Genomic DNA, 22,463 nt, shown 5'->3' with positions numbered 1-22,463 from the left:
GCTGAGACTAAAAATAATCTGTAGGACTATGTAGGAATTAGCTTTTCTTTGTCTCGCATATGCAACACTAGCCACTATCTGAAGTTCTGTAGGACTATGTAGGAATTAACTTTTCTATATAGGAATTAGCTTAGTCTTTGTCTCACATATGCAGCACTAGCCACTATCTGAAGTTCTGGGTTCTTTAGACGTTTGATATGAATTTATCCAGGTAGTGCCATTATCCTACACTAGCTTCTGCACCAAAGCTGGTTGATCTGAAATGATTACTTAATTAGACTCTGGAACATTGGACGATATAGTAAGAGTGAGACAGAAGGTTCCATTCTGCACAATGAAGAAATGGAGTCATCACAGAACTGAAACTACTGAGAAATTATCAATAAAGCACCTTTTGCGCATGCTAGGCATGGGTTTGAATATCATCAAATGTTACTACATATTTTTTAAAAATCACTCAGCCTCTAAATTGATTTTATGTTTGTTTTGCAGTGAGGACAGAGTAATTGAACATTATATAAAAATTAAAGGTCTGACCCGAGGACAAGCTATTATTCAGTGAGTGTATCACTTATTTAAGTGGGGGGTATTTTCTGAAATACTTTCTCTTGCTATGTGGGAGCGCATGCTGTTCTAGTAATCATTCCTTGTGGACTTTCACCATTTATATCTGTAGCAATGGCATTTTTGATTGATAACACAGACAGCAAACTTATATTAACCCATGTATTAAATTCTGCATTTCACAAGTCCCCAGTTAAGATTTCACCTCATTTAAATACCTTCAATATGCACAAAATGATGATCGCCTCTTTTAATACCAGTACCAGAAGGGTTGCCTCCAAGCTTCATTTGCTAACAGTACATTTTTACCCCAAAACCTGAAGGAGGATGTCGAAATTAAGGTGTGTAAGGATAGCAAATATATTTACTGATTTTGGTTCCCAAAAGGTGAGTGACTTGGGGGCCATTCCAAAGCCAATTGAAATCAATGGAGAGATTCCCAGGGTTCCCGTTGACTTTGCTGAGCTTTCTTTCAGACTCTAGACGTGCTGAGTGGAGGCAAATGTAGTCTAAAATGTAATATGCCCAGAGGTTTGAGAAGAACTACATGGAGCAGACAGCATGCAAGTTTCCCCACATGTTCCTCTCACTGCACCTCTCTCCTAACCAGTAAAAGCCCTGCTATTAAGTCCTCAGACTCTTTCAAGTAGAAATGTAGAATAAATTATCTTTTCGGAGGCTCATTAACCCATTCAATTGCCAACGCGTTGAATCTCCTAGGCCCTTAATGGCATAATTGTATTATGAGTACTACTTCAAAACCACTTCTTTTTTGATGTTACCATAACGCTCCTTCCCATTTTGCCAAGTCATCAGAATTAAAGGAGTGTTGGTAGCTCTTTCCCTGCAGCATTGGATGTTTAGACGCAACAAATTCTGCATCTTGGCAGGGGGTAAGATGAGATCAGTGGTTTTCAAACTTTTTTTTTCTCATGATCCAACTGAAGAAAATTGTTAATGCTGGGACCCAATATAATTTGACTAGAGTATGGGCTCCGTGGTAGGGCTGAGGAGAAGAGTTTTGGGGTGTAGAAGGGGACTCCGGCTTTGGGAAGGGGGTCAAGACTGGGGCAGGAGGGGCTCACCTCGAGCTTCTCCTGGTCAGCAGTACAGTTGCTAAGGCAGCTTCCTGCCTCTCCTGGCACCACAGACCATGCTGTGCCTCAGAAGCAGCCAGTAACAGGTTCCCAGCCAATGGGAGTGTGGAGCTAATGCTCAGGGCAGGAGCAGTGCACGGAGCCCTATGTGGTCTCTCCCCCACCTACAAGTTTCTGGGGTACGTCACAGTCTGCAGTACCAGGACAACCAAGTAGCCTGCTTTAGTAACCCCACTGGTCACATGATCCCCCTGCAGCAATGAGACCCGGTGCCTGACATTCCACGACCCAATATTGGGTTGCTTCCCATAGTTTGAAAACTACTGGACTAGATGACCTTGCGGTCGCTTCTAACTATATGATTCTAACATTTCAGACAAGACCTTTCAACGTGTAGGGCTAGTCTCAGCTTCTCAGCTCGTGATAAGAGAAGTTACAGGGACCAGTTACTTTATTTTTCACAATTTTGTTGCACTTCAGAAATTTTGCCATTGACTTCAGCTGGGCTGGAATTGTCCTCTGTTCCCAGGGGAGGGTGCTGAACCTGTCACTGAATATGCAAAAGATAAATGGCTTGCTCTCAATGCACATGTAAAAGATTATATGTTACTAGGCATTATTCTCCAGAACAACTCATCAGAAGCACTATAAATCTGTCTACAGGTACATGACTGTGGTAGAAGCTCTGCCTACATATGGAGTCCATTACTATGGAGTAAAGGTTAGTGACTCTTCATAGATCACACGATTGCGTTCTTGAAAAACAGTTTCATGGTGCAGCATCTACCTGTCAGGATTAAAAACTGGATTTCTGATTCCTACTTCATTCAGCGCTCTTACAGAACTGTCATCATCTTGGTGGCCTGCAAAGAGGGCAGAAGGGAATTTTACAGAGAGGGCAGAAGGGAATCATTTACAGAGAGGGCAGAAGGGAATCTTTCTTTAAAAAAATTCCCCAAACGTCCCTGTAATTCTGTCATCCTAATTACACTGGGTATCACGTCTAGCTTGCAAGTGGTTACACTTCTCCAGAGGCAGGGCAGATGGTTAATCAAGACTAGAAAAATGTGACAGAGAAAAGGCGAAGGGTATATCTCGGCTGTAGCCAGAGGTGTGGATTACAGCATGTGCAGAAATACCCACGCTAACTGTCCTTTACCTGAGTCAAGGCTGATTCCCCACTCTGGCACGATGAATGCAGAAGTGGGGGTCCGCAAATGTACCCCAAAACCTTATCTCTCCATCCTTTGGTATAAAACTTCCCCCCAAAATCCTAAAAACCTAGATTTGGGGGATAAAAAATCCACTGCCACCATCAAGAGCTTTTGAACCCACAAACAGGGGTGGACACTTGAAACCAACCAATGGGGCACCCCAAGCTCTTTTCTCAAAAAGAAAAAGAAAAAGCAAGTTTCCATCTGCGGTTGCTGTTCCCTAATCAGAGGCATGCAGATCCCACAGGCAGATGTTCCAGGACACAGAAATGAACCAATACCAGGTCCAATAATAAAAAAGAAAGAAATGTATTTCTCAAAACAATACTCCTGTTTCAAACATAATGACTAGATGGAAAAGTCACCAATTAATAAACTCATGGGGGACTCCCATGGGCCAAAACTTAGTTACAAAGGAGAGGAAAACCCATTTGTAAATGCACAGACATCAGATTCCCATTCCTAAACAATAAAACCTAATGGATTTATCTAGACTTTGCCTTACTTATAGATGGTGAAGAGTCTTTTCTTGGAGAGGGATATGTTGTCTGTCCCCCTCAGTATCTGGAGAGTCAGCTGCCCAAGGACAAAACTCCCCAAACGTCCCTGTAATCCTGTCATCCTAATTACACTGGGTATCACGTCTAGCTTGCAGGTGGTTACACTTCTCCAGAGGCAGGGCAGATGGTTAATCAAGACTAGAAAATTCCTAACCAAAAATTCCTTTGTCCCAGTTTAAAATTCCTACCTGCATTTCTATTGGCTGACTGCTACCTGGCTAGGAACAGCTAGCCCCTCACTCCCCAGGCTGTTGCCCATCCCTCATGACCATGACAACCTGGCTCACTAAAAATATCCATGAGAACATGGTGGCAGGGGCTGAAGTACTGGCTGCACAGTCGAATACAAACCAAGGGGATCAGGCAGGCTTGTGCAGCCTGCACCCCCATACTTGCAGAGCGATGGTAGCTTAATGATAGCACAGGCACATCTGTAGGAGCTGCAGACCAACCCCTCTCCCCCCCCCTCCCCCCCCCCCCCCCCGGGCTAACAAAGTTTCTGTGTATCTGGACAGTTTTTTTAGGAGGGTGAGGCAGTAGTTAAATAATACTGGAAACAAATCCTGCATAAATGGGCAAAGTATGGGCCTAAAAAGGCTTTCTTGCATGTTAGGGTGTCTCTCCAGCTGGGATCATGGCCAGTAACTATGGTAGATGAGGAGCATTCGACACCATGACCAATAACTATGGTGGATGAGGGCCATTCGAGCAGTCTTCTGTTCTCTTTCTGCATTTATTTAGTTAGCTAGTTAGCTATCATGCAGTGCAGCTGTATTGTATACACAGCCATTGGCCGCACCCTCTGCTGCCTCACGGCCTTTCCTCCCCTACAGTCACTCATGCAGGGAGCAACACCCACATCTTCATTGCCTTTGCCCTGGCCAATAGACAGCTCCCATTTTGCCTCTGCTCCGTCTGAGCCGACAATGGCAGAGCCCTTGCATAACAATCTCGCTGCTTGATTGCAGGTTTGTTTGCAGAGTAACCCGCTGATACTTGTCACAGAATGAAACAAAAAATTCAAAGATTGTATAGTATTTACCTAACTCCTAATTAGACCTTGGCTCTTGTGTTCTTCCATTTTACAGGATAAACAAGGAATCCCGTGGTGGCTTGGCATCAGTTATAAAGGAATAGGACAATACGACTTGCAAGACAAAGTCAAGCCTAGAAAAGTAAGTTGTTGTATTTTTTGCTATGTCAAAATGTGTCTTTTTTTTTTTTAAGCCATGACTAGTGAGAGTCCCAAGGAAAACGAAAGCTTTAGACACCATGAATTCTGGAAAATTGGAGCGGGAAAGCATATTTCTTCTCCAGCGGCGATACAAAAGCTGGGATCACATGTGCTGCTGATGAATGTAAAGGTCTCTGCACATTCACTACCAGACTTTTAACAACCTCACTAGATCATCCCACAGACGTAGCTAGGGGTCTCTGCTTTCCATGGGTTCAGAAGCATTGGTCCTGGCTTTAGTATTTCCTCAGGCAAAATCTCTCTTGATTTCTGTGGTGGAGCGTGTGTGTGAAATGCCCAGCAGCGCCATCTGCATCTTTATCCACAGAAATGAACTGCGGATATCTGCACTGACATCTGCAGATGTGGATACCTGTGGCTATAAAGTAGATAGTTGCAAATTTGCAGTGTTACATAAAACGGCCATACTGGGTCAGACCAAAAGTCCATCTAGCCCAGTATCCTGTCTGCCAACCGTGGCTAATGCCAGAGGCCCCAAAGGGAATGAACAGAACAGGTAATCATCAACTGATCCATTCCTTGTTACTCATTTTTGTCCCGTGACAAACAGAGGCAAGGGACACCATTCCTACCCATCCTGGCTAATAGCTATTGGTGGACCTAACCTCCATGAATGTATCTAGTTCCTTTTTTTAACCCTGTTGAAGTCCTGGTCTTCATAACATCCTCTGGCAAGGAGTTCCACAAGTGGGCTGGGTGTTCATGAAGAAAAACTCCTTTTGTTTGTTTTAAACCTGTTGCCTATTAATTTCATTTGGTGACCCCTCAAAAATGAGCTGTGGATAACTGCATCCGCATCCATGGGTTTCTGCATTTTGAGACAAAGCAGATATGCGCAGATTTGCAGGGCTCCCATGATCAGTGAATCAGGCCAGAAGACCAGTCCAGTGTCTTGCATGGGTGAGATATTGCTTGAACCCTTGGTGAAGCCGCACGCCAAGTTGCTGATTCCCTGGCTGTGTGTATTGGTAGGTGAGAGCATGTGCTGGAATGTCCGAGGTTCCTCTTTTTACCTCTCATCCATTCTGGGAAGCTGAGTAATTCCTGCCATGTGTCTCCATTTCTAAAGGAAAGCAGAGGGCCCTGTATCCCCTCACTGGCTCCCTACAAGCTGCCTATCAGCAAGCCCTAACAGGCACCACTGCTGGCAAGCTGTCCTACCACCCAAGCACGTGAGGTGCACAGGAACTGTTCTAGCTGACTGAGTCCCATTCAGAGCTTGGAATGAGCCCAGGATGTCTATAGAAAATTGGCTTCCTGAATTAGGTGGCGGGGGGTGGGGTGGAGATTCAGCATGTGCACAAACTGCTATGGGGGAGATACACCTGGTTTCTCTCTTGTAGCCGGGTCTCCTCTGTCCCCTGCATGTCTGAGTCACAGAAGTGTGACGCCCTTTTGTGTACGAATCAGTGGCGGGCTTTGCAATGGAAAAGTTGGCAGATCATTCACAGCAGCACCCCTTGAGTGCCTTGCTGTAATGTTAACAACCCCGTTTAGAGCACAGAACAAAGGGGCAGAGCAGCATGAAGGTGGATGGAAAGTCCGACGCTCATAGACTCTTTGAAACAGTGATCTATTTTAACATAAGGCCATGGACCAGCAATGAGGGAGAAATGTGCCAACAGATTCTTGACACAAAGGGTGGGTCGGTGTCTGGAGTGTGAAGCACCCTGCTCCAGTTAGCAGTGAGCATAATTAGGGTAGCTCTGTTTCCAGGGAGAAAGGGGTGCATAAGTAAGCAGAGGTGAACAGACACTGACTAGATTTGTGGGGAGGTAAGACACGGAGATCTATTTCAGAATTTTTTTTATCTGCGCACAAAAGAGGTGCAGGCCATTTGCTCAGCTTTGAATTACAGTCACACTTCCTGTCATCCTCTGCCATTTGCCTGTGGCTAGAAATAGCATTGATTCATTTTTGGTATGTTTTCAAATCAGTGACTCTGAGAAGGTCAGTCCAGAGGGCGAGGAGGCTGTGTAGCTCATCGCAATGTTAGTCTACGTCTGTGGATACTCTGCACCACAACCCCAAACACAACCTTCTTTCCAGGCAGTGTGGGAGAGGGATGACCCAAGAGCCTGTGGACCAGGGATGGGCAAATATTGTGGAGCAGGGGTGGGCTGGATCCGGATCACTAGGGTAGCCTCTGGTGGGCCCCACACTGAGGTACTTACCAGCGCCTCCACAGGTACGGATGATCACAGCTCTCATTGGCCGCAGATCACCGTTCCCAGCTAATGGGAGCTGCAATCGCCCGTTCCTGTGGAGGTGCAGGTAAATATAGTGGCAGTGGACCACCAGTGCCTAATCCTGGTGACCCACCACCTTTTTATTGCCCACCCCTGAGGTAGACTGTCCATCTTTCTGCACTGAAGTGCTGCTAGCATTGGATTTTCAGGAAGTTTCTTGCTTTGCCTCTTCTGGCTGGAGCCAAACTGACAATAGCCCTCATGGCAGGCCCCACACAACAGTTATCCTGCTGATGGGTCATGGATCAAAGTGCTCTGATACGTATCCTTAACCAGTTTGGAAAGTGGTCAAGGAATCCTCCTTGTGAGCCACCCAACCAGGATAGTTACCTTAAAAAACGAGTGTGTGTTGGATTAACAGAGTAAGAGAGAGAGGGCGTGTTAAAATGCAACTGACAGCACGCTGGTTTGCTTGGTCTACAAACATCCACATATACTTGCTGGGGCTGGAAAGCTTCTGAGGTTTCATGCCTGGCCCTTTTAGCAGGTGTCAGAATTGTTATCCCCAGTCTGCTGGCTAAGTCCCAACACCGTAACTGCATTCTGCCTACGCCTGTTCTCCGCATTCTTTAAAAGCTGCTACTGGAGATGGCTTCATTTTTTGTATTTAATATTGTTTTCCGTTGATAATATTCAGTGGAATGTTGATTAGGCCACAATTGGAGTAGTGTGTCCAGTACTGGGCACCACATTTAAGGAATTATGTGAAGAAATTGGAAAAGGTCCAGAGAAGAGCAACAAGAATGATTAAAGATCTAGAGAACATGACTTATGAAAGAAGACTGAAGGAATTGGTCGTCTTTAGTTTGGAAAGAAGACTGAGAGAGGACATAATAGCGGTTTTCAGGTATCTAAAAGGGTGTCACAAGGAGTAGGGAGAAAAATTGTTCTCCTTGGCCTCTGAGGATATAGGACAAGAAGCAATGGGCTGAAACTGCAGCAAGGGAGGTTTAGGTTGGACTTTTGGAAAAACTTCCTAGCTGTCAGGGTGGTTAAACACTGGAATAAGTTGCTTAGGGAGGTTGTAGAATCTCCATCTCTGAAGATATTTAAGAGCAGGTTGGATAGACATCTATCAGGGATGGTCTAGATGGTACTGGGTCCTGCTATGAGGGCAGGGGACTGAACTCCATGACCTCTCAAGGTCCCTTCCAGTTCTAGTATTCTACAATTCTATGATTCACTCATGAGAAACTCTCCAAGCCTGTGTTCAATTAAAACACGTTAACTAGACCCACTTGGATTGACACAATGGCAATGAAAGGACTATGGAAAACTCTTCTTAAAAGAGAGGACCCTCAGGCCCCCCATATTGCTCTAGGCATAGAAGGCCACACTGCATACTGAAGTCAACAGACTGGATCAGCGAGGCGAGCTGCAGTCCAGAGATAAAAAGAGCCTCACTGAAAGCAACTTCTGAAGCGAAGATGGATGAAATAATCTCTACATAGGTAATCCGCAGCTTGGCCAACACTTATGCATGTGTACGGTTCTCCATGTGCGCAGTCCCATAAAGCAGCTACCTACCCCTTTGCATGAGTGTTGGCAGGGCCAGCACCACGGTTTGTCATCAAGGGCCCAGCCTTCGTGTGAACAGTCCTGTTAAAGCTAATGGAAGTGTTCACGAAGGAACTCCTCGCCTGAGGAAGGCTTTCCCGCCCCACCAGCTGTCCGTGATTGTTTCTTCACCCAGCCATCACTTACATCTTTAAAAACAGGAAAGCCCAGCCCACTGTTGGTTACATTTTGACATGGCAGGTCTCACTTCCTGTGTTAATCAGCTGCACACCCACTTCTGATGTATCTAACTTGAAGGGTGGCGCAGTTTTGTTTTTTTAATTTTATTGAGGCTATTGGGGTCACTAAAAGAAAGATCCTGCATAAACGTCAGAGTCACAGTAATGTAAAACTGGAAGGGTGCTCAAGAGGGCATCTAGCCTGCCCCTCACGTTAATTATGACCAATACATTGATTATGTTTGGAAGTAGTTTTAAGCTGACAGAACTGTCACTAACTTCAGTAGGCAGGACTGGCTTTTTTCCAAGAAGCCCAGCCTGCCCTTGATATTAGTAGCAGCTCTGTCACTGGCTATGGGGGAGCTGAGGAAATCGCTCTGTCCCAGCACTGAGATATGCCGATGAGGTTTGGGAGATTTTTCTGGCTTACTCTCCAAAGGCCCAGGGAATTTCCATGAATGAGAGGAAATGGACCGACACATTAAGTGTCAGTATGGCTCAGGTGATAAATACTCTCCGCTCTGGGACGTAAGATCATTGAGATATTTGACAGATGGCTTCAGAACCCACACTCATTTTTAAACTCAAGCCCAGCATGCTGCAGTCCAGTTATGGCACCAAAAGCCTGCATTCAGACCATGAAGTAAGGTGTCTTCTGCTCATCTTTGTTGATTGTGCAGATGTTATCGAAAGATCCCATTCCAGATTCCCTGTTGAATAGATTAAGCGATAACACAGGTATCCTGGCCAGCCGCCTTCTTCTAAGTAACACTGTTCTGCCGTCCAAAGCCCTTTGTGTCCATTTAGAACACAGGATGGCTCTTCCATTTGCGTAGAACACTATCCAGCTTATTAATATGCAATACCTTTGTGTCTGAAAATGAAATGAGATTCCATTATATACTGCAATAAACCACTGTCTGGTGATCTAATGAGAAAGGAAATTTGAAAAGATAATGGCAGCGTTAGTCAGAAAGTAAGCAAGCTCAGCTAAGTTTTCTCCTGGTCTGGCCTATTCCTGTTTTCGAGATACTGCAGTACTGAATGTAGTTCTAATGCCTCAATGCAAAAAATAGATCTTATTAAGGTGCTGTATTAAAGTGACAGATATTTCAATATCAATTTCCTTCCCCTCACAATAGCCTTCAGGAGTGTTGTTTAAAGCATATTAGCTTTGAAAATAGATAATGCATATGATAGGTTTTTACAAAATGAAGAAATAGGTATCTAAATCTTGCTGCTGCACGTTTTCTCTTGTAAAACTATTTCTTAATATGCATTTTCTGTCCTGCATTGTTCAGCTGTTCAGAATACAACAGAATTGGCACTGAATTCTCAGCAAGCTCTTCTAATTATGCGAAGATCCCATTTGTATATTTCTCACCCAGGAGAAGCCTTTGAGTTAGAATCCAGATACTGATTGAAAATAAACATAGGGCTTGTAATAAGACTATTCTATGAAAAGCATAGTCTAGTGACTTCTAGATCCAGACAGTTGTTTGAGCTTCATCCCTTTAAAAACACACATTTTATGGTTGGTTTGCTTGGTGGTTGCAAAATGTCTATGGATTTTGCCAGGACTGTCAATCAAGTGAAAATATGGATTGATTTTTGGGACATTAGAAAAAGAATTCCTCAGTAGAAAAGGTTCTATAAACCTCTCCTTCTGACTAAGGATTTAATATGCAGAATCTCCCTCTATTACCAACTCAGCATTAGTTACAAAGCCCAATGCCCAATTATAGGATCCCATATGGAGAATAAGGTTGGAGAAGGATATTAATCCTCATGTGCACGCACTAACTGCTTTGAATACATTTTCTGATTTTCCTTTGAAAGGAAAAACCACAGCATGTGCCTGCAGATGAGATGCTTAAAACAAAAAGGAGGTCATCACCACCTTCCATGCACCCCTGACCTCCACAAATGATCGCTTGCGGTGTACTTAAAACCAAAGAGCCTAAGGATTCTAGTCTCCATGATTGTGAGGATAATATGGCTCTGGGTAAATGCTTTGTTCTGGCCTGTAAATATCCTCTGCTCAGCCCCAGAATTACACTGAGTATGTACCCTGTTGTTCGGTATCTGTGCTCAGCCAAAGTACTCACTCAGATCCCAACGCCAGAAGTTTTATATTTTGTGTCTTCAGATTTTCACTCCTCATTAAGATGCTCTGGGGGAGTCACCCACCATTTTCTTGCACAAAGCTACGGGTGCATTAATTGCCTCCTAGAAGCTTCTGGTAAATATCTCTCCCCTAAAATTGGCTCTCCCTCCAAAGTCCAGCCCACCTGGAACATTGCCATCAGCCTTGTATAGAAAATGTTCAAGTAAATTTGCTTTTCTTCAGAACTTCAGGCCTGATTGACCATTCTGTTATTTCAGGGTTTTAAAAAAAACACACTTTCCTGCAGTTCATGTTTCTTTGCTTCCTTTACTCCTTCACCTGTGTGTGTCTACCTGTTGTGCCTCATCTTGTCTCTGGATTATAAGCCATATGGGGCAGGGTATGACAGAGTGCTGAGAGATGAACCATGGTCACTATTTGCACTCATCAGGTTGCTGTGAAAATGCCTAATTGGCCAAGTGAGCCCCGGGTTACTGGGTCAGACTGAGGTTAGGAAATTAATCAGGTAATTAGCTAGTGACCAGAAAAGGTGTTTAAAAAGAGCACAGGAAGGAAATGTGTGAAAAAGGAATAGGGTGGTGCTGGGGAGAAAGGAAGGCAGGCTGGCTAGGAGGGGCTGATAAGGTGACTAATTTAAGTAGTAACCCCTCAGGTCCTATCCCACTTGGAAGAAGGGACCAGAAATCAGTGCCCAGGTAGATGTCCCAATATGCATTGGTGAACATAGAGACAAGCAAACTCTCAAGCCCCTTATATTTGTGGAAAGAGGTGGGGATGTGGTAGGTAAGAATGTGTCTCTGTTTTGAGTTTGTATAGTACCTAACACACTAAAGTCCTGGTCCAGATCTGGGGCTCCTATGTGCTCCCATGATAGAAATAAACTACTACTAATAAAGAAAGAGTAGTCCAATAAAAGCACAAGTCCATGGCCTGATTCACCATGACACTATCCAGTTTTAATCCAAGTATCACTGGCACTTTGAGAAATAATAGCAGAAAATCTAGTGGCAAGTGTCTTCTAACTTTTCATGGTAATAAATGACATTTATATGCTTTTAAAAATGTCTTTCAAGCAGATATTTCTGCCTAGAAAATGTTATGCTTGGTGAGAATAATTTTAATCCATTTGTGTTACAATGCATGTGGATCCATAATTCTGAAGTGTCTTTTTGAGGAAAAAAAATAATTATTTTATACTGCAATATTATTTTCCCCAGAGCAGTCTGGTTGCTTGAATCATGAGCTGACGTATACATGTTGTACAACATTCCTAATGTGAGTTGCTTCATCACCGTCTACTTTGTATTTAAATGACTAACTATTAAATATTGCCAAAAACGACCTCTTCTCTTGCAAATGCATGACTGCCTTTGAATTGGAAGGACAGTGTGGTCTATAACCAGTTTTTCTGGATCAGAAATGACCACCTCTCTCATAGAGCATCTCTCCAGCATCTTCAGTGTATGAAAAGTCTCCTTTAAAATCTTCCATGATTATAACCCACACAAGTGCATGCACAGTCAGTCCAACTCTACCTAGTCATAAGCCAGGATGAATTGATGTCCGCAGTCATGTTTTACACCAGGAGTGATTCTTTCACCTTCCGTCCTTCTCTGTTTCCCACTTGTTGAAGCTACATCGTTGATTTAGATTGAGCACATTTCTGTTTGATATGGGGATTCATACTAAGGATAATCGAATGAATGGTATATTACTGAACAGGGTTATTGTTTCATAATATGGTCCTGATGATTCCTTGATGTTTTTTGTATCTACCTTGGATATGTTTAATTATTAAAAATATAGTTAATTGGGTTTGTGATGACTGGGAGAACTATACGGTAAATTGCCTGGAGTGTACAAAGATAGCAGATCTGCTGAGATGTCCAGACAGACGTCTGCAGTGCAGAGGAGGAGCCGGTGGTTGTGGTGCATGTAGGTTCCAGTGACAGAGGGAATGGTAGGAGAGAGGTCTTAAAAGCCAAATTTAGGTTGCTAGGTAAGAGATTAAAGTCCAGGACCTCCAAAGCAGCCCTCTGAAATGCAGTTCTCTGAAATGCGTCCAGTTCCACGTGCAGGGCCGGGTAGACAGGCAGAACTGCAGGATCCCAATGCATGGATGAAATGATGGTGTAGGGAGGAGGGGTTTAGATCAATTAAGAACTGGGGAAACTTTTGGGAAAGGAGGAGCCTGTGCAGCATGGACGGGCTTCACCTAAATCAAACCAGAGCCAGATTGCTGGCATGTAAAACTAAAAAGTTCATAGAGGATTTTTTAAATGAAGAGACAGCTGGCATGCAGAGGAGCCTATGGTTCAGACAGACACATTCCATGGGGGAGGATTTATTAAAGGGGACCCTCTATCCTAGTAAAGAGGAGGGGGTAGATGTTGATAAAATAAAGGTAGGAACTGAAGAGAAACAGTGACACAAAAGAGAGTCTCATTCATTGCATCACATGAGGACAATGAAATACTGACAGATTTTATAAATGCTTGTACATGAATGCAAGAAGAGTAAATACTGAGAGGAATGAAGATGTATGCTTGGTACTATATGAGGATACCCCTTCACATAACGCAAGAACCAGGAGTCAACCCAATGAAATGAATAGGAAGCAGATTAAAAACTAACATAAGGTAAGAGTCCTTCACTCAGCACATAGTCATCCTGAGAAACTGGTTGCCAGGGAGACTGTGAAGACCTGAAGTATCACCTGGTTCAAAAAAGAATGGGGAATGTTTGTGGGCGGTAGTTCCGTCAGTCACTGTAGGCTAGGATGGTCAGAGATGCAACCCCATGCTCTGGTTGTCCCTAAACCTCCAACAGCCAGACGTTGGGCTCGACAATACTGAGATAAATGCCCTATTCTGTTAATTCCCTCTGAAGTGTCTGGCACTAGCCGCTTTCAGACAGGAGACAGGCCTATATGGACCATTGGTTTGTCCCAGTTATGTCTAGCCTTATATTCTTACTTCTCTCACTCACTTTCAGTTAAGTGGGAGGGGAGAGCGGTTTTCTGCCTCGTAACATGGAACTGAAGAATGTAAGCAGATTTAGAATGATAGAAATGAAGGTACATTAAAAATAGACCCAAATAAATCCTTCAGAGGTTGCTATTCATAAATGAAGTTCTGCTTAATGCTTATGGACAATTAGGCATTGCTAACTAGCTTTTCCTTTCCAAGGATCTTCTCATGTCTTTAAAAAAAAAAAAAAAACAGGGCCAAATTCTGCACTTGGAGTCACTCATGTCTCCCATTGAACTTAATGGGAGTCTTCAATGATGTAAATGGATGGACAAGTGTTTTTATAAACACTTATTAGCTCAGATGCATGTATCTGGATTAAGGTAATTTATGCAGATTGCAGACTATTCACAAAAACATTTTAATTATGTTAATTATTTCTAATTGTTCTTCCTGCCTTCCCTTTCCATTCTGCTACATGTATATATTAAAAGAGGTGAAAATTAGGTAGTGATTTTAGAACAGGTTTATACAGATTCAGGTCAGGTTTAACAGGGAAAGGATTTGTGCAGTGGGAGCTTCCTGGAGTCTGGACCTCAGGATTTGGCCTCTGATCTGGAAAATCTATTTGTAAGCAGAATCTTGTACAAATCTGGTTCACTCCCTTTGATTTTTCTCCTATATTCAGTGGCCTTTCTTTTCCTGTTCATCCCTTATGGCCTGTCTCTATTTCTTTCAGAAAATAAGGAAGAAACACCTTAATTTACTCATCACTAATAGAAGGTCATTAGATTTTATTTTCTTATTTATTTTTAAGTTACTCTGTGTAAATATTATTTGCCCACATATTATTCAGTGATTACCTAGACAGTCATTCATTTTTTTAAAAGGATAGGATAGAAGTATAATTACTTGATTTAAATATGTTTCATACTAAATGCCATTGGAAAACTGTGTGTGTTTAAATATGCATGCAGTAAATTCGGAGACCATAGGAGAGCATATTGTTTAGTCATACAAGTTATTAACTAACAGTTTATTATTTCTTAGTAGTTATTTGAAAATATGCTATGCTGTAAGTACATATAACAAACCCATAGATCCCTGCTACAGCGAACTGTAGCCTTCAAACCAATTACTGATTTTTAGCATTTCTCATGTCAATAGATGCAGAATAAAGCAACCAAAGCAAAGTTATATGCAACATTAACTTCTGACCATATCTACTAGTGCATGATAGAAACCTGTCACATGTATCATATAGATTATGAAGCACTGGGAATAAAAAACTGCAGTGCTTTCTATTTAATGCAGAAAGGGTAGTGCAGTTTAGGCATCAAGTCTGTGAGCTCACTTGACCTGTCTGTCTCGGTTTACCCATCTGTAAATACTTAATGTGCTTGTTGTTTAAGGGTTAATTAGTTAATAAACCATTTTGAAGTTGAAAATTCTAAGTATTGTGGCATTGTACAGCTGTCGGTGTGCAGTAGAGGGTTGTGTGTTGAGTGCTGTCACATGTACTAAATGAAGTCCCAGTGTTATACACTTGTACCTCTGTAATTTGGCAGGGAAATAGGCTATGTGGGATTATGGAATTTTCCAGGCCATGGTTGCTCACCATAATGAAAGGTAAACAAAGTCTATTAGTAAAGCTTTTATTTGGACAACCCATTACAGAGTGCTTTACATGTATAACACCAAAAGATAAATCCTGAATGCACTGTATTTAAAGAGGAGGTGCGGGTTCTGGGAGGGAGAGTGCAGGAGAGCGCTGGGGCTGGGAGTGTGGGGTTTGGAAGGGCCGTGTAAGGGTCTGAATCATGGTTGTTCCTGGACCATACACATCCGGATTAAAGAGGGATGTAAAGAGTTTAACTGGTTAACCATTAACGGTTAAACGGTCTATGAGACTAACAACAGAATCGGTAGAATTTTCATCAGTTACATGGTTGATATTTTTATTCATTTTTTTCATCCCTACTCCTAACGCTTGTGCATTGTAATATGCATTTTTATTATGCACCTGTCTGACCAAGCAGGTAGCAGATATCGTTGAGAACAGTCGTTCCTCCGTGCTGGCTGACCTTAGCACTTAACATCTGGACATTTTAAAAAACAAAGTCTTGTGGCAGCTTACAGACTAACCGATGTATTAGGAAATATGCTGATGCCCTAATAAATCTGTTCATCGCTAAGGTGCCACATAGAACTGCTCATTTTTTTTGCAGGTACAAACTCCTCTGAGACTTTTCAGACATTTTTAATGAGCACATAGACTCAAGATTTGGGGGCAGGGGCAAAGGTCAAGCCCTTCTGAGTGAGTAACAGTGTAAACTGCCCATGCCAACCCTGAAATGAGATAAATAGGGGACTCCCCTCCTCGAGGCCATCTCACTGGAATTTCTCACTAGCCCTACAATACACTTTTAAATAGTATTTCTCAGTTATGGGAAGACAGAAGAGAGGCTACAAAACTAGTAAATGGCTAAACGTGCCTTCATGTGACACCACATTACTGAGCGGGTTGTGTCTTAATAATAAAGGTCAGTCAGAGACTGAGTGCTACAGAATGACAAGGACAAAAATGCCTTGTCTGGGTAATTTCCCTTCTTTCTGTGCCGCTTGCTTACATTTGTGGGCAGGGGGTTAGTAGAGAGGTGGCAAAAGATGGATCAGCATGTAGGGATATAGACGAATACGACAAATATCTAGGCAGAAAATCTTACTTTTGAGATCTGGTTATGGGACCTCCTCCCTTCCCCCGCTATATAAATGGGAAAATCAACCATTTTCTGCAGCTTCCTCTCACTCTTTGGATCCCCCAGAGACCTCTCCATTGATACAGAGTAGGGATGTAATAGGGTAGTTGATTAACTGATAAGCAAAAGCTTATAGGTTAATGCTATAGACTACACGCATTCTTCTCCCCACTCCTCCAGTAAATTGTTTAGCAGGCGGCCAGCAGCCTGGCTCAGTCCAGGACCTACCCCTGCTGCGGCTCTGCATTTAAAGTGTATTTGGAGCTGGGCAGGCAAGCAGCATGGCTCAGTCCTGGCTTGTGTCAGGTCCAGACCTACCCCTGTTGCAGCTTTGTATTTAAAGTGCATTAGGAGCCAGGCAGGCAGGCAGCACGTCGCAGTTCCGGCTTGTGCCAGGTCCAGGAGCTCACCCCCCGTGCTGGACAGGGACTGATGTATCAGAGGCAGCAGCACAGGGCAACAGGCCACGAGGGGAGCTGGTTTTTAAACTGGCTCCCCTCGCAGACCAGCTCCCACCTGGCACCTCATGCTGCTGCCTCTGATACAGCGGCGGCAGCACAGAGTGGCAGGGAGCTCCTCTGGACTGGGGCCAGAACGCACTGGCTGCCAGCTCCGCCCTCAGGGACTATAGAATAGTTGACTAAGCGCTAAGAATTCATGAGGTTAATTAACTATTGAATTAACCAATATTTAAAATCCCTAGTACAGAGCCCATATGTTCCCCCTCCCCAGCACTATAGATTTTCTTCTCCAGAGCACAGCAGGGTTTGGCAGTGCGTTCACAAACCCAACAGGACAATATTTTCACTGGAGTTTTTTATCATGTCTGTCTGTGGGGCCAGAATCTTCTCTCTTGAGCTTAGACTCACTGAGGTGGAGGGCTTTGCCTCCTTCGTCATATGCCAAACCCCATCTTGATCACTCAGTTTTCTTGTAGAACAGGTAGTGTCTTACACAACCCGCAGGCAGGCAGGCAGGAAGCATTTAGTATCCTTTCCATAAAAAAAAAAAATCCAGCGGAAGTGGTAAAGGTGACAGGATTCATCATTAGTCAGGTGATAAGACAGAGGGGGGGAGACTGTGCTTCGGAGAGATCTTATTTCAAGCATAAAGAGTAGTCCTGAAGAACCTTAGAGACTAACAAAATAGACAGTATCATGAGCTTTTGTGAGCAAAACCCACTTCCTCAGATGAGGTGAGCGTCAGTGGAGAAAGTTCAAGTCCCAGATCTTGTCAAAACTACAGACAAGCTTGAAATAAGTCTGAGGGACAGCTGGGTTAGTCTGTAACTTTAAAAACGAGTAGTCCTATGGCAGCTGAGAGACTAACAATATATAGAGAGTCATATGCTTTCGTGGGCAAAACCCACTTCCTCAGATGAGATGATCCTGACTGGAGAAAAAAAAGGAGACCCTCAGAATAAAAAGGGAGAGGGAGAAAAAAAAATTAAAACACTGGGACTACTGGCAGGTATTTTTTTCTCCCTCTCTCTTCTTTTTCTGAGGGTCTCCTTTTATTCTCCAGTCGGGATCATCTCATCTGAGGAAGTAGGTTTTGCTCTCGAAAGCTCATGACTCTATATATTTTGTTAGTCTCTCAGGTGCCGTAGGACTACTCGTTTTTACAGACTAACCCGGCTGTCCCTCTGAGACTTATTTCAAGCATGTCTGTAGTTTTTACAAGATCTGGGACTTGAGCTGAGGGGGAACACAGAGCTGAAGGGGAAAACAGTGGGAATGTAGTGCAAATCTTTCTGTAGAACCTGTTATGTTTCCGAAGTTAAAAAGGACTGTGGTAGGATTGTGCCTTTAAAGCTGCCACAAGGCAGACAGAATTTGAAGCCACTTCTGTGGAATTCCCCGATGAATTCTGCAGTATTCAGCTGTCTCTAAGCATATCCTTCCTCTGTGAAACTTCCTTCTGTGTTTAGCTGTCTGCGGGGACAGGGTAGAATGGGAGGGGGGGCGTTGTCGCTGATACAGCTGGTGATGTCAGCAGCATGTCAGCAGTGGGAGTTAAGCCTGTGAAACTAGAGTTACACCTAGGAGGCTGAAACTCAGCGGCAGAGGGAAGCAGAAAGCTGCTTCACAGGGGGGAAGCGAGTTAGGGGAATGGTCTTTTTAAACTTCACTTTCTGAAACAATGGGATTAAAAACCAAACTAACAAGAAGCAAGACTGCGCGTTTTCTGTAATTAGGTAAGTATGGGGATTCCAGTCTATCATTCTAAGTAGCTGTATATCCCGTCTATGCTTAGTAAAAATGTTGCGGTGTATTATAGCACATGAACAATCTTCTTCAGAGAGTTAGGGGCATTTGTCTGCCCCATACCTGTACTTTCGGGGATATCAAATGTAATAGAGTGATGGCTCTTTAGATTTCAAGTTCTCTCTGTGGACTGCATCTGGGGTATTGCATAAATTATATTCTTGGTAGAATTAATCATTTAGAAAATCCAGCTTAAACTAGAAGCAGTATATTTTTTTAAAAAAATAAGTTTTGTCAAACAGCTACTTTTTCATTGCTAGTTGTCTTTTTATGTTAATTTAATACATCAATATGTAGATTCCTCTCTAAGCAGCACTGTTAAAAAAAAATCAGTAATCTGCAAATGTGAATGATTCTTTTAAACAAAGGTCATTTCTCATTACAGCCTTTTTTTTTTTTTTTTTTTTTTTTTACTTTGGCAGAGTTTAATAGCAATAATATAACATTCTGAGAGAGAAAAGTTGGGGCAAAACAGAATTCCAGAGAGTGAAAGGGGACTGAAAGAATTACCCCAGAGTTTGCCACAAACGTGTGATCTGGATTGTTGTATTTATGGTCTATGAGAAGTGAATTTTAAAATGAAGCAGGACATAATATTTAGCTTTATGAACCTTGAAGTTATTCCATGCTCACGTATGGTGGGTGTATTCCCCAGAAAGTATGTTACCCGTGATGTGACATTGAAATATTACCTAGAGAGGAAAAGTAATATTGTGTGTGATGCCAAATGAAATGTTTGATTAATTAGCTAAGCAATCTAAAGCCAGGTTCTGCCCAAAAAAGTGATGGTTTGGAAAAGGGATATTCTCAGAGGAGGTGTTTCTTGTTCATTGTGTCTTGGTGATTTTCACAGCAAAGTTGCTCAGTTTGCAAGTGAAAAGATTTCTTCCCCTGACCGCAGCCCTGTACTCAGCCAGGGTTCTGACCATCTTTCCATCTCATGCACTGACTCCAGTCAGAGAGGGCCTGCAAGCCTAATTAGGCCCTCAGATACACCTGTACAACTCCATTCTCCTCAGACTATGCGCTTAGCGACACCAGTGCACCCCACGGGTGTTAAGTGGCTTTGCACAGGTGTCACGGCCGAAAATTCAAGTCATCCCCTTCTGCAGCAAAAAGCTTTCACCCTGTGGCAGAAATCTTAAGAATGCACCATGTTGAATGGATGCAAAACCTGCTTTGCTATCCCCTCAGGTAATGACTGGCTGATGCAGAAGGAGTAGGCTAAGAAAATCCACAGGGAATTCTGACCAGCAGTTGCAGCTCTCAGAGCACTAGGGCAAAATGTCTCCTTAGACTAGTGGTTTCCAAACTTTTTACTAAGGCAGCTGCGTTTTGTCTTTTTTTTATAAAGGGCTCAAATTTGCGGGAAGGGGGAAACAAAATCAGAGACCAGCATCTTTCTTCTTCTCCTCCTCCTCCCTCGCCCTGTCCGGGACACTGACTCACCTCTGCACTGACATCACAACCCTAATCCCAATCTACTCTCCAGCGGTGAATCCTGTCCCTCGGGCCTGGCCTGGCACCCCACCCCAGGTATTGTGGCCCAGCATGTAGGGTCACAGTGCCACTCAGACTTGGCGCTGGAGGCCCTGAAGGCTGGGAGAAACCTGAGTGGTGCTGCAGCCCCATGTACCAGGTCACAGTGCCAGGCAGCAGGGCCTATCCCTATAGGGCAGGGTCCACTGGCTGGTGAACACAGGGCAGGCTCGTACTCCAAAGCGCTGCCCCGCGCCAGGCCAACAGTCCATCCAGAACCTTCTTGTGATCCACTGGTGGGTTGTGACCCATCTTTTGAGAAATGCTGCCCTAGACAACAGTTCCTCTGCTGGTGCTTGCGCGTTTCTTTATCATTTGTGCTCCTGCAACACTTAGGAACCCCAGCTATGGACCAAGATGTCACTGTGCTAGGTGCTGCACAAACTCAGAACCAAAACATTTCTCTGCCTCGAGGAGTGAAATGCTCAGGAAATGCCTGGTTTCCAACAAGATATTTGGAGTTGCTCCTCCCAAACTCTCTGCCAGGGTGCTGTGCATTCTCACCTGGCCCCACCCAGAAATCTCTCAAAACCCTTCGCCTGGTTGTTGCGTAGAGTATGTGTCAGAACTAGAGCATGCCTTTTCCAAAGCAATTGTTGCTTTATTACTTCCCGGTGCACCCCGTGACTGATTGGGAGAGCAAAGGCCATAAAGAGAAGAGCACATTATTTTAGATCACTTCTGGTGTGCAACCATTTATATTAACATCTTCATTTTAATCAGCGCAAAAAGTACTTTAGCTCTCGTTCCAAGACAGACAGTTGGATGAGACGCGAACATTTCGCTGTGAGATGAAATGTGTTATTGGCCAAAGCAGCTGTGTTCACAATTCAGATCTGCAATTTACAGTGTTTATAACAAACATTGTAAATCTGCTTTATGCGTCAGTTTTGTCCTTTGAGCAGTGACTTTTGGCACAATTAATCTTTAGCTGTAGCATGAGCTTCCCCAAGATTGGTATTTATTGGAACGAATAGTAAGGTGTAGGGAAGAGAGCAGTGATTCCTGGGGTGACTGTGTTTTGTTTTTTTCTCTCTCCTAATACTTACAGCTATTTCAATGGAAACAGCTGGAAAACCTGTATTTCCGTGAAAAGAAATTTGCTGTGGAAGTTCACGATCCACGCAGGTGAGACCAGAGTGGTGGGAGCTGTAACAGCAAACCTTTTAGACATTGGACAGTTCAGCCCTGTGTCAGTCGAGCTCTCGTTTCATTGAGCTGCAATGACCCAGGATTTCATGAGGACACAATATGTTGATCTTCCTCTTTGCTTTGAGATGTGGGGCCCAATCCTCAGGTCTGGGGAGCAGAAAGGGGCTGTGTAAGGGCTACGGGCTTGGTCTGTGGTTTCCAATAACTGACGATAAGACAGTTTCCTGGAAAGGGACAAACAGGGCCACAAGACTGAGCTGCAATGTGGGGTGAAATTTTGAGGTGTATTTATAAAGCGGCTCAATGCCTCATATTTGTTACAAATTGAATATGGGCAGTTCCCAGGCCTCCTTATACTCTCAATGGACCCAGTTCTAGTAAGTGGCAGTAAATGCCCATAGACATACATTGCAGTATCTGCAGAGGAGAAGTTGTCCTCCTGTTAGAGTCAGCTCCAGAGGCTCACTGTGGCTGGTGTCCCAGGGACAGCAGGACCAATGGGACAGGGGGCAAGAGTCCCCCAGGTTCATGTACATCCATAGCCCCACAGTGACTTCCACCTCCTTAGTCCACAGCCTGTGCGTGGGCACGAGAGGAAGCACCGCCAGTGAAAATGTGAGTTCACAGTATTGCTGCCCTTCCTCGCACTTGTTTCACAGTCACTTCTGTAAAGGACCAGCGTTTGCTCTCAGGAAATCCCTCTTCTTTCTTTTTCCATCTTCCTTTCTCCTCTTCTTTCCCCCCCACTCCCTTTCTCCGTCAGTGCTGCTTCCACCTAGCAGTCTGCTTCCTGCCTCCTTTGTTTCCCTTCCTTAACCAAAGTGCTTACAGCTTTGAGAGACTCCTCCATTCCCCCAGCACATCCCACACTGCCTTTCTCATCCCTTCACGATCTCTCAGCATTCCATTTTCTCGCGTGGATTTATAACATGTCCAGCGCTTTGCATCTGATCTCAGCTGCAGGAGCAGCGCCC

General features: G+C 43.8%; 1 protein-coding gene across 5 annotated transcripts in view; it reads left to right on the top strand.

Annotated features, from left to right (window-relative positions):
- Positions 1–22,463, top strand: part of FRMD4B (FERM domain containing 4B) — a 229,673-nt gene that overhangs the window by 186,331 nt on the left and 20,879 nt on the right. For all 5 annotated transcript variants that reach the window (XM_075938573.1, XM_075938572.1, XM_014571990.3 and 2 more), the window contains 4 exons: positions 493–558; positions 2,325–2,382; positions 4,524–4,610; positions 21,389–21,465. In XM_075938573.1, the coding sequence (XP_075794688.1) occupies positions 493–558; positions 2,325–2,382; positions 4,524–4,610; positions 21,389–21,465 (288 nt within the window). The remainder of the gene's footprint in view (positions 1–492; positions 559–2,324; positions 2,383–4,523; positions 4,611–21,388; positions 21,466–22,463) is intronic.

Source organism: Pelodiscus sinensis, chromosome 11 (genome assembly GCF_049634645.1).
Source record: "Pelodiscus sinensis isolate JC-2024 chromosome 11, ASM4963464v1, whole genome shotgun sequence".
Classification (NCBI taxonomy): domain Eukaryota; kingdom Metazoa; phylum Chordata; order Testudines; family Trionychidae; genus Pelodiscus; species Pelodiscus sinensis.
Note: the sequence above shows the minus strand (reverse complement) of the source record. Positions and strands in the feature narration are given on the sequence as shown.